At 36.0% G+C, this 12,826-nt stretch overlaps 1 protein-coding gene across 2 annotated transcripts; it reads right to left on the bottom strand.

Moving 5' to 3' along the window:
• Positions 1 to 2,257: 2,257 nt before the first annotated feature.
• On the bottom strand, positions 2,258 to 7,297 carry LOC135671424 (receptor-like protein EIX2). Of its 2 annotated transcripts, none has more exons than XM_065179534.1 (3): positions 6,646 to 7,297; positions 4,191 to 6,569; positions 2,258 to 3,028 (listed from the first exon to the last, which is right to left on the bottom strand). In XM_065179534.1, the coding sequence occupies exons 1-2, from the start codon at positions 6,663 to 6,665 to the stop codon at positions 4,262 to 4,264; spliced, it is 2,328 nt and encodes a 775-aa protein (XP_065035606.1). In that variant the 5' UTR covers positions 6,666 to 7,297; the 3' UTR covers positions 2,258 to 3,028; positions 4,191 to 4,261. The 2 variants fall into 2 exon arrangements, with proteins under 2 accessions (XP_065035606.1, XP_065035605.1); XM_065179533.1 differs by having other exon boundaries at positions 4,191 to 6,851; positions 6,949 to 7,294.
• Between the last annotated feature and the right edge of the window lie 5,529 nt (positions 7,298 to 12,826).

Below are 12,826 nucleotides of genomic sequence, written 5' to 3'. Positions count from 1 at the left end.
TAAATTCAATCTACTCATAGGCATCTGAAAAATTTTAACAAGGATATGAGTAACCATAACTTAGTAAACACCAAAACTCATATATTAACAAAAAGTATCATAAATGCATTTTAAAATACTATACATAAATGTTAAACCCTCTTTTATGCTTACATAAAGAGCAAACAAGCATATAAGATAACATAATCTTTAAAAACATTTGCATAACAAAACGTAAGCCAATATATTTTATTTTAATACAAAGATTTTCATTAACTAATCATGAGTCAATATAAGTATAACTAAGCTTTCATATCTATATTCATCAATAGTCACAACTATAACAAAAGGGCATATACTAAAACAAAAGTCAGTATTAATGGCTATGACCATATTATATTCCAGTGACAAGAACTAAAAATATATTCAACCTCCATGATATAAGTAACAATATAACATTTAAAAATATAATAATCAAATATGTTTAATTATTTTAAACATATGCAATATCCACAAGCTTATTTTCAAAAACCAATTTAACATTTACAAATTACATAACTTCATTATTAACAAATATATTATTAGATTTGAAAACAAGTTAGACAAATCATTGCATGCATACCTTAATTGTAGACTCTTATAATTGATATAGTGATCAAGACCCTTCTTTTTTTTTTAAATCAGTCAAATAATATAAACCAATCCACTAAATAATCATAATATTTTCTTTCTTATCTAAGAATGATTATTTTTCTTCTCTAAGATCACATCATACTCAATGATTTTAGATTAATTAATCTATAATCCTATTTACTCTCTGATTGGTAGGGGATGAACAGGAATTAAATATCATTCATATATATAATCTTTCAAATTTTAAACTTACACCCTTGATATAAAAACATCATCCTTATTAAATCTCACACCTCTTTTTTTTTTCTTTCCCCTTTCTCCCTCTACCAAAGCCACCCCTCTCTTCGTTTGTGTCCAATCACACACGCTACACAAATTATAATATCTATTCTATCATTTCGAAAGTAATATGTTTGTTCCTTTAAAATCAATATAGCATATTTCTAAACTATATCTTCACAGAGAAGACTTGGTTGTGTATTCTATTCTTTTTCTAATATTTCTTTGTTTTAAAATTATGAGCCAACTCTTGCATGATGTCATGATAATCAAGCGTCAAATAGAAGAAAACTGTAAGCAACCACATTGATCAATACGTATGTTCAAACACCATCAATATAGCAGCCCATCTTTTCTTGTATCAACAATACAAATTCTTTTTCCATTAATCACAGTCAGCATCTACAAATCTAAAATACCATATAAATAAAAAGTAGAGTGACGATGTACCTTCTTCTCATCTACAGTAAAGTCTTGGATCATCAACACTAGAAATTTTAGGATTAAAGTCTAAACAATTATCAAAAGATTAAATGTCATCGCACCAGAACGGATCATATATATCATCAATCATATAGAAATAAGCAAACCTCCATGTGTCTTTGAGGAAGAGAATACCACAAAAGGTCCAAAATCCTATCACATATCCTAGTACCATGCTAATATAAAACCATAGCCACTCGGGAATCTCCTTCTTGTACTCTTGTATAATATTTTGAATTATTTTATTATTAAAACAACTTTTAAAAATTGGTGGTCCATATAAGTCAACATTACCCATATAGATGAATGGATTAATAAAGGTTTGGAGTTGATGACTAGATGGTATCATTCTCGAAAGATTATTATATGACAAATTCAAATAGCTCAAGAAATATAAAGCCGTTAAGCTATCAGGAATGCTACCAGAAAGGTCATTTATCATATATCAAGAGATTCTAATGATTTCATTCCTCCTATCTCCTAATAGATTTTCCCTTGTAAATGATTTCTTGATAAATTTAAGTTCTTAAGTCCTGCAAAGTCTCCAATTCCTTTTGGTATCTCTTCGGTTAGACTATTGTTTGAAAGATCCAAACTTTTCATAAGTTGCATGCTACATTTTAAATAACAAAGATCGTGTCCCTTTGTAAAGCAATTTGATTCATAAGAACAAAATGTATAATATTGTGATGTCGATCTCATGGTACTTAAATTATCAATGTTGTGAGGTATTGAACTAATTATCCGTAAGATCCAATATTTGAAGTCGTTTAAATCTCGCAAGTCGCGGGGAACAACTCTAGAAAATATATTTGAACGTAAATGAAGCACTACCAGTTGTTATAGATTTTCTCCCATCCATAACGTTATACTTCCGAAAAGATTATTTTGAGAGATCAAGAAACTGTAACTCTATACAATTTTTCAATGATCGTATGTGGAATTTCACCCGACAGGTGGTTGTTGCCCAAATCTAAGTAATAAAGGTTTTGTAATAACTCCCCTACACAACAAGAGATCTCACCAAATAATTTATTGTTCTAAAGGTGAAGGGTTTGGAGATATCTCCATTGGCAAATTGATGAAGATAAGCCACCATCAAGCATGTTATCTGAGAATGACATAAATCTAACATAGGGCCATATCGCAATTGCCCTGTAAAAGAATTATTGGAGAGAGATAGAGCATCAAGTGTAGATGGTACCATCGTAGGCAATAGACCTTCAAATCTACTGGAATCCAAATATAATTTTTCCAACTTGGTGAACTTCAAAGAAGATGGCAGCTTGCCTCCTATTTGGTTGTTGGAAAGGTCTAAATCTGTAATGGTAGAAGATGAAATATTCCAAAACCAAGCAGGCATTGTCTCTGCAACTTTACAATCTGCCAAATATAATTCTTTGATCTGTCTGCCAAATATAATTCTTTGATCTGTGAAACTGCAACCACGTCTGCACCTTTGTAGGATCGTCGATGTACGTTTCAGCGATTCTGATGTTTCTACCCGTGTCGATGTATCCTTCATCGACTTGTTACAGTATTCCAGTTTCGGAGTCCGTATAGCCACGAGTGACGCCACAGTCGATGCTCACAAATACTGCACAGATGATTTGTTGCCTCCATACATAACCAAATTCAATATACTCGCAGGCATCTAAAAAATTTTAACAATAAGGATATGAGCAACCACAACTTAGTAAACACCAAAACTCATATAGTAGAAAAACTTGTCATAAATGCATTTTAGAAAACTATACATCAATTTTAAACCCTCTTTTATTCTTAAATAAAGAGCAAACATGCTTTTCAAATCATAACTTTTAGCATAACAAGCACATAATATAACATAATATTTAAAATCATTTGTATAACAAGACATAAGTGGATATATTTTATTTTAATACAAAGATTATCGTTCACTAATTATGAATCAGTATAAGTATAACTAAGCTTTCACATCTAAAATTCATCGATAGTCATAACTATAACAAAGGGCATATATCTTATGGCGATAACTATATTATATCCCATAGAATCATGAGGTATAATATATAACCCCATAAGAAACTAGTTTAAGAATTTAAGCAATACATAACCCCAATTGGTAAGATCCAAATTAAAACTAACTAATTGAACAATTAATCATCATTTAAATTAACATATTGATGCATCATAACTCCTTAGGTATCATTTGAAATATGTCCAATAATATAGCATTTGAAAATATAATAATCAAATATTTTAAATATTTTAAACAAATGTAATATTGACAAGCTTATTTTCAAAGCCAATTTAACATTTGCAAATCACATAACTTCATTATTAGCAAATATATATTATTAAATTGGAAAACAAGTTAGACAAAATAATTCCTTAATCATATATTATTATAACTGATATAGTGATCAACACTCTCCTTCTTTTCCTAAATCATTCAAATAATATAAACCAATCCAATAAATAATTATAATATTTTCTTTCTTATCCGAGAATGACTATCTTTTCTCTAAGTCCACAACATACTTATATCTTCATCCGGAAGACTTGGTTGTATGTTCTCTTCTTTTTCTAATATTTCTCTACTTTAAAACTATGAGCCAACTCTTGCATCATGTTATAATTATGCAAGCCTCAAATAGAAAAAGACTTTAAGCAACCACATTACATAGAAATTGATCAATACCTATCTTCAAACACCATAAATATAGCAGTTCATCTTTTCTTATATCAAGAACACAAATTCTTTTTTCATTAATCACAATCAGTATCTACTTATCCAAAATACCATATAAATAAAAAGTAGAGTGGCGACATACCTTCTCCCAATCTACCGTAAAGCCTTGGATCGTCCACAGTAGAAATGTTTGGATTTAAGTCTAAACAATCATCAAAAGATTAAATACCATTGTACCCGGAACCAATCATACATATCATCAATCATATGGAAATAAGCATGCCTCCATGCGTCTTTGAGGAGGAGAATACCATAAAAGGTCCAAAATCCCATCACATATCCTAGTACCATGCTGATATAGAACCATAGCCACGGGGGAATCTCCTTCTTGTACTCTTGTATAATATTTTGAGTTGTTTTATTATTAAAACAACCTTTCGAAATTGGTGGTCCACATAAGTCAGCATTGCCCATATAGATGGATGGATCAATAAAGGTTTGGAGTTGATTACCAGATGGTATCATTCCCGAAAGATTATTATACGACAAATTCAAATAGCTCAAGAAATATAAAGCTGATAAGCTCTGGGGAATGCTACCAGAAAGGTCATTTATCGATAGATCAAGGGATTCTAATGATTTCATTCCTCCTATCTCCCAAGGGATTTTCCCTTGTAAATGATTTCTTGACAAATTTAAGTTCTTGAGTCCTGCAAGGTCTCCAATTCCATTTGGTATCTCTCCGGTTAGACTATTGTTTGAAAGATCCAAACTTTTCATAAGAGTTATGCTGCATTTTAAATAACGAAGATCTTGTCCCTTTGTAAAGACATCTGATTCATAAGAACAAAATGCATAATATTGTGATGTCAATCTCATGGTACTTAAATTACCAATGTTGTGAGGTATTGAACCAGAGAAGTTGTTATTGGCAAGATCCAATATTTGAAGCTGTTCAAATCTAGCAAGTTGCCAAGGAACAATTCCTGAAAACATATTTGAACGGAGACGAAGCACTATCAGTTGTTGTAGATTATCTCCCATCCATAGCGTTATACTTCCGACAAAATTATTTTGAGCCAAATCAAGAAATTGTAACTCTATACAATTTTTCAATGAGAAAGGAAGCTCACCCGAAAAACTATTATTTTTCAGTTGCAAATACCAAAGCCTACTTAAAAAATCGATTGTGTGTGGAATTTCACCCGACAAGTGGTTGTTGCCCAAATCTAAGAACTGAAGATTTTGTAATGATTTTCCCAGACAATAAGGGATCTCACCAAGTAATTTGTTATTCGAAAGGTCAAGGTATTCGAGATATGTCCATTGGCAGATTGATGAAGATAAGCCACCGTCAAGCATGTTATCTGAGATTGACACAAATCTAACATGGGGCCATATCGGCAATTGCCCTGTAAAGGAATTATTGGAGAGGTATAGAGTATCAAGTGTAGACGGTAGCATCGTTGGCAATGGACCTTCAAATCTGTTGGATTCCAAATGTAATCTTTCCAACTTGGTGAACTTTAAAGAAGATGACAGCTTGCCTCTAATTTGGTTGTTGGAAAGGTCTAAAAATATGATGGTAGAAGATGAAATATTCCAAAACCAAGCGGGCATTGTCCCTGCAATTTTACAGTCTGCCAAATGTAATTCTTCGATCTGTGTTTGGAACTGCAACCATTCTGGAAATTGAGGTCCCAACTGACATTTGGTTAAATCTACATATGTGAGTTGGAAAGGGGGGACCCAACTCTGGCCAATTGATATGGTGATGGAGTTGTCATGCAAGTCTAATACTTGCAATCTCGTAAGATTCTCAAAATGAACTTCTGAAATAACACCTTCGAGAGAATTTCCACCGAGATACAATTCAGTGAGATTAGACAACATACCAACGGAGGAGGAAGGCATGGAACCGTTGAATAAATTAGATCGGAGATCCAAAATGATGAGATTCGTCATTTGCTCCAACCAACCGCTCAAATTTCCTGTCAATTGGTTGCCCGGCATATGTAATTCTTTCAGTCTGCCCAAGTCTCCAATTGCATCAGGAATAACGCCATAGAACCCAGAATAATGGAGATCAAGATGGGTAAGACTACTAATATTCCCCAACCATTTGGGTAAGATGGAGTTGAAATTATTGAAGGAGAGATCAAGCACAGTAAGAGAGGAGGTGAAGTTGACGTGGACAACAGATGCTGGGATTGTGTTGAGACCAACGGAAGACATACTTAACACTTGGAGGGAAGGCAGCATGTTCACCGATGAGAACCAATCTGGGACATCGGTTAGCTTCAACCCGCTCAAGTCCAGGTGCTTCAGGGAGGTAAGATGGGAGAGCCAGTCGAGGTTGTCAACAAGGGGTGCAAAACGTAAAGCAGCTCTTAGATCAAGAACGTAGAGGCTCGAAAGGTTCCCCAGCCGAGCAGGTATTCCTCCCATGAATTTTGTAGAAGATAGATTGAGGTATCTCAGTTTCTTGAAGGAGCCGATGAATTCCGGCATGCGGATCCCGCTGAAATTATTGAAGCTAAGATCCAAGTGCTTCAGATGAGATAAATCAAGTAATGACGAGTTCATCATCCCCTCACCGCGTAATATGCCCAATCATCTGTAAAATTTGTGTTTCGGAGGTCCAGCATGACGACGTGGCCAGTGGTGGTGTCGCAGGCCACTCCCTTCCATGTGCAACAGTGGTGGCCTGTCCAAGAAGATAGCCGGTTGCGGGTGTCTCTGACACCAGCTTTGAAGTCCAGCAGCGCCTCCCTCTCCATGCTAAAACACCCTCGTGCCACCGCTGCCCCGTGGAGAAGGAGGATGCCCAAAAGGTAGAATAACGATGATGAGAAGAATAGGGTGAAAGCCATGGCGAGCAGTTTGATCTCCCGCCCTACCTTCTCCTTGCCGCCTCAATTAGAAGAACAGGGCGAAGGTGGAGGTGATGATTACATTGACTTGACCTGGCGACTTGATCGGAGAACGTGTAGATCTTATCGTGGAAGCCCGTCATCGACCGCTAAAGCTATTTTGTGGACTCCCGCTTGACCCCTATTCTAACCCCGTCGGTCGTCGGAGCAGGTGGAGGGAGCAGTGGGGAATAAGAGCTAGTGAGGGTTGACTGGACTTCGGTGTCGGGGTTAGGTAGATGACTTGCGTGCTCTCGTGGTTCCCATTTCCTTCTTTTCGGTGAAGGAGGAAAGCAGCCATCTTTGGCGGAGTCAAGTCAAGTCAAGTCAGAAGGTGGAATCTTGTCCACGTCTTTGCAGGGGTCAAAAGATCGGTGCCTATCTCCTGCCTCACTGAATTCTTTCGTGGAACTTTCTCGTTCCTGTGATTTGGCACCCTCCACCGTCTTCCTCTTTTGTGGCTGCGAAAGGGGGAAATAAAACCACGATGATCAGTGCTTTCCTTACTCCATTACCATCAACCTCGTCTTCTTGTGTGTCCAAGAAGAGTGAAAGATCGAGAAATTATATTGTAATTCAATTTATTTATGATAATAATAATTATTTAATTATATGGATGATTCTTTATGAAATTTTATATGGGAGAAAGTGTAAAACATTTATATATTGAGAAGAATTTTCATGATAAAAAACTGTTAGTACCGGACAAAATATAAAGATAACATTCTAAGTTATAAAAAAAGACAAAGTTATTCGGAATCATAAAAAAAAAAAAAAAGTTAATCCTTAGATTTATTAAACCTTTTAAAATAGTTGAAAGGATTCAATTTGTTGTTTATAAAATTATCTTGCCACCATTCTTATCTCACATTAATAATGTATTTCATATATCAATAATTAGAAGGTATATACCTAATTCCTCCCATATCATCGAAAATGTATTAATTTTGATAGATAACAGATTTATCTTATATGAAAGAGCTAACTTCATTGATGAGATAAAAACAACTTTAGAAATTATATCATTCATTTAGTTAAAGTGATTTGGAGGGTATGAAAAAAAACTATTTTAGAGAAGAGGAAACAAAGAAGACTTAACCCCATCTTTTCATTGATTGAGTTATGATAATTTAGAGGACTAAGTTTTATTTTGGAGGGAGTGTAATATATTTTATTTTAAATTTATTTATGATATTTATTTTTATTACTTTAATATAAAATTTTATTTAATAATTTTTTTATATAAACTAATTTTATATTAGAAGTTTAGTGCTAAGAACCTAATTGTGAATCTTAGAATTTGGATATGATTTGTAAAAAATTTTATGTTAGGTTTGTAGAAAGAGAGAGAGAGACGGGGGTGGATGATGTTGGGAAACCTAAATAGAGCAACATATACATAGTGGAAGAATAAAAAATAAAATTCATAGATTTTCTAAAAAAATGTTTCGTCATCATATGAAGATTGGTGTGTAAAAATGAAAACGCAAAGCGAAAACTGTGCATGTCAAGATAGATTTGTTACCTAGGGAGATCGTATATCCTTATAAAATCTTAGATTTACAGGAGTGGATGAAGAATGTCAACTATCCTCCTCTCTAGTGATTATCTACACGGTAGATGAGACGAATATACTGCTCAAATCACTACACGATATTTCTCTCCATGCGCACCATGTGATCAAAAAGGGGTCGGTCCTTCTTGTTTTCACACATCCCAAATTAGAGCTATCAGCCAAGGAGGAGAGGGAGGGAGGAGAATAGGAGTTGGCAGTTAAAAAGAGTCTAGCTTATGCCCCTTTGGTTCCCTCCTATTTATAGAGGTCCCTATCAACTTAACCCTAATGGATCATTCCCTATTGGGTACTTAATTCCAACTACCTAAGCTTATTGGATTTGTGAATCTCTACCCAATAATCTCTTATTGGCTCTTATCCATAAGATCTAATAATTCAAGGGCTTACTAGATATCCAATAAGATAATGGCTTTGACGGATATCTCATATCTGAACCTTTATTTGTCGCAATACCTATCATATGTTTGTGACCCTCTAGGTTCGTTGCTGAGTTGGCCGTGAGTCACTTTTATCAAAACTCCTTTTAACATATTGAATTATTATCACTAAACTCATCGACTATGGATGTATTAAGCTACTACGTCATAGTCCTTAGACAGTATAGGAGATCTAATCCATCAGATTTGTCTGTCTATAATTACCATGTATCTGTTGGGAAGAAACCTGTTAATGCGGAATAATTCTTTCCCTCTTTGTGTATCAAAATGGGTTCCTCATCAAAATACTAACTTGGTATCCAAATGAAAATATCAACCAGCACAGCATAAACAACAAAACAAATAATCAATCGCATAGTGATACCAAATCTTTTTAACGTGGAAAACCCAATGTGGGAAAAACCACGGGACCATAGTCCACCTCAAACTTCCACTATCAATAATAATGATAACAGGTTTACAGTAAGTCTTCTCTAGAATAACTAGAGGATCAGAATAACATCAAGAACATAGATCTTGGCTCAAGAATAGCATATCTTCATCACATAGGTGGATCTCCTCCAAAGAGAATTCTAGATCTCACAAAGTGGATATCGCAGGAAAGTACCTTAGAGAGGGTAAACTGCAGATCAAACCGTTAGGATTGTAGAGTTTGCTGCAAGGATTCTCCACATAAAATTTAGGCCGAAACTGACAACGTTTGGCCACCGATCGTTAAGCAAAAAACTCAGAAACCTTACTTTCTCTCTCTATTTCTCTCTCCTCTTTTCTCTGCACGCTGCCGCACGCTGCAATCTGATCTGTGCACACACTCGTTGACCGCTGCCCAATTTTGCCCTTTCTCGATTTGGGCTCAATAGGCCCAATTGTCCAAGCCCATATATGGGCTAGACCCAACAATTCTCCCCCTCCAGCTCATATGGTGGGCTGTACCAAGCCCGCTCTTCGCCTACATGCTTCAAGCTTCTCCTTAGGCAAAGACTTTGTTAACATATCTGAACCATTATCATTGGTATGCACCTTTTCCAACTGTAATTCTTTTATCTCAAGCACATCACGAATCCAGTGATATCTCACATCAATATGCTTGGATCTAGAATGGTATGTTGAATTCTTGGAGAGGTGAATAGCGCTGACTGTCACAGTAAACAGTATATCCTTCCTGTTTCAAGCCCAATTCCTGTAGAAACTTTTTCATCCATAAAGCTTCCTTGCAGGCTTCAGTAACTGCTATGTATTCTGCTTTTGTGGTTGATAGAGAAACACACTTCTGTAACTTAGACTGCCAAGAGACTGCTCCTCCTGCAAATGTCATCAAGAATCCTGAAGTGGACTTCCTGGAATCAGTATCACCTGCCATGTCTGCATCTGTGTAACCTTCTAACATAGGTTCATCATCACCAAAACATAAACACAACCTGGAAGTACCTCTTAGATATCTTAATATCCATTTCACTACTGCCCAATGTTCCTTTCCAAGATTTGAGAGAAATCGGCTAACAACTCCAACTGCATGAGCTATATCTGGCCTAGTACAAACCATAGCATACATCAAACTGCCTACTGCAGATGAGTAAGCCACTTTAGATATTTCTTCTTTTTCTTTCTCACTTGTAGGCCATTGTTTCGAACTAAGCTTGAAATGACCTGCAAGTGGAGAACAAACTGCTTTGGCTTTACTCATATTGAATCTTTCAAGAACCTTTTCAATGTAAGTCTCCTGAGATAGCCAAATCTTCCTTTTCTTCCTATCACGAAGAATCTTCATGCCAAGTATTTGTTTCACCGATCCCAAGTCTTTTATAGCAAAAGACTTACTTAGCTCTCTTTTAAGATTTCTAATTTTTCCAACATCATGGCCAACAATCAACATATCATCAACATATAGCAGTAAAATAATAAAATCATCATCTGAAAATTTCTTCATAAATAAACAATGATCAGATGTGGTTCTATCATACCCTTGGCTCATCATAAAGGAATCAAACTTCTTGTACCACTGTCTAGGTGCTTGTTTGAGTCCATATAAGTTTTTCCTAAGCTTACATACTAGATTTTCTTTTCCCTTGACTTTGAAACCTTCTGGTTGCTCCATGTAAATTTCTTCTTCTAAGTCACCATGAAGAAATGTTGTTTTTACATCAAGTTGCTCAACTTCTTGTTAGGATCGGAGCGGCACTAAGAGGGGGGGGGGGGTGAATTAGTGCAACGGATTAAAACTTCGGTTTTAGACAAATCTTTCGTACAATAAGAAATCGTAATTGGGAAATGCTTGACAGTAAGAGGGAAATGCTTAAGAAATCGTATTCGCAAGATTGTGCAGTAAATGTAATGAGAAAATAAAGCAGTAAAAGGGAAATGCTTAACTTAAAAGCGTATTTGCAAAGTTGCGCAGCAAGGGTAATAAGGAACTAAAGCAGTAAGAAGATTTACAGTAATGTAAATGACAAGAATAAAATGCAAACCAGAGATTATGCCGATTTTAGAGTGGTTCGGTCAAATGACCTACTCCACTTGCGAGGCCCCTCTTCGATGAGGCTCCCACCTTCCACTAGCAAATCCCTTGAAATGGAAGGGTAAATACCCCTCTTACAACCTTTTACAAGCAGCTCAACCTCTTACAGATTTTCAATGAGAAAGAAGGAGGAGAACTCTCTAGCAAATTGAAAACAAGACTTGCTAAGACTTTCTAAGACTTTTCTCTCAATCAAATGCTTCTCAAAAGTTGTCATCTCAGCTGAGATTTGAGGGGTATTTATAGGCCTCAAGAGAATTCAAATTTTGGGCTCCAAAATTTGAATTCTCTTAGGGTTCCCGGTGCTGGAGGAGCCACCGCCCAGCGCTCGGGTGCTGGACGGTGCAACCGCCCAGCCAAGGAGGTGTCATCGCCCAGCCAGGCGGTGCCACCGCCTGGCTCTCCAATTTCACTGGTTTGGCTTAATTTTAGCCCAAACCAAATTTGATTTTGGGCCCAATTGGCCCCTAACCAGGATATAGGATTATCTCTTAATCCTAATCCTAATTACAAGTGAACTACATAACAAAAAACATATCCTAAGCAAGCTTTCAACCGCGAACGTCGAGTCTTGTTTCGGCGAGCTTTCCGACGAACTTCTTCCGACGGACTTTCAGCGAGCTCCCGAACTTGTGATGACTTTAACGAGTAGCCGAGCCTTCTCGGTGATCTCCGTGAACCTCCGACGATCTCTTCGGTGAACTTCCGAAAGTTCTGACAGGTTCCCGATTTCTTCTCGGTTGGTTCCGGCAGCATCTCCGACGATTCTTCGGACTCTTAAACGTCCATCGAACTTGACTCCGGTATCCTTGCTTTATGTTTTCTGGTTATCGTAGTTAATCCTGCACGCTTAACTCAATAATATGGATTAGATCAATTAACCCATCAATTGATTTTATCATCAAAATCCGAGATTCAACAATCTCCCCCTTTTTGATGATGACAATCAATTGATGACGGAGCCAAACATAACTCCCCCTATCTATATGCCATATTATGAGAAGATAGAAAACACTTGAATTCCATCCCATTGGATTCAAGCATAACCCGTAGAGCTTATCGTAATTTTCATTAAACAATAGTAAGCACGAAACTTCGATGAAAATCACAAGTCAAATGATAAGACATAAATTTCATAGATGTAAGGCATGATCAATTAATTTTGTGATATTCTCAAGGATAAGACATATAAGACATTCATATCACATAAGCTTTTGTAATTCATGCTATCGATGCGCATAAGATATTTTCATTTAGTCATGCTATCGAAATGATATAAGTCATCACTTCTCCCCCTTTGTCATCAACAAAAAGGGAATGAGACTTGAAGCATCAGAA

This window comes from Musa acuminata, unplaced genomic scaffold (genome assembly GCF_036884655.1).
Source record: "Musa acuminata AAA Group cultivar baxijiao unplaced genomic scaffold, Cavendish_Baxijiao_AAA HiC_scaffold_1139, whole genome shotgun sequence".
NCBI lineage: Eukaryota > Viridiplantae > Streptophyta > Magnoliopsida > Zingiberales > Musaceae > Musa > Musa acuminata.
Note: the sequence above shows the minus strand (reverse complement) of the source record. Positions and strands in the feature narration are given on the sequence as shown.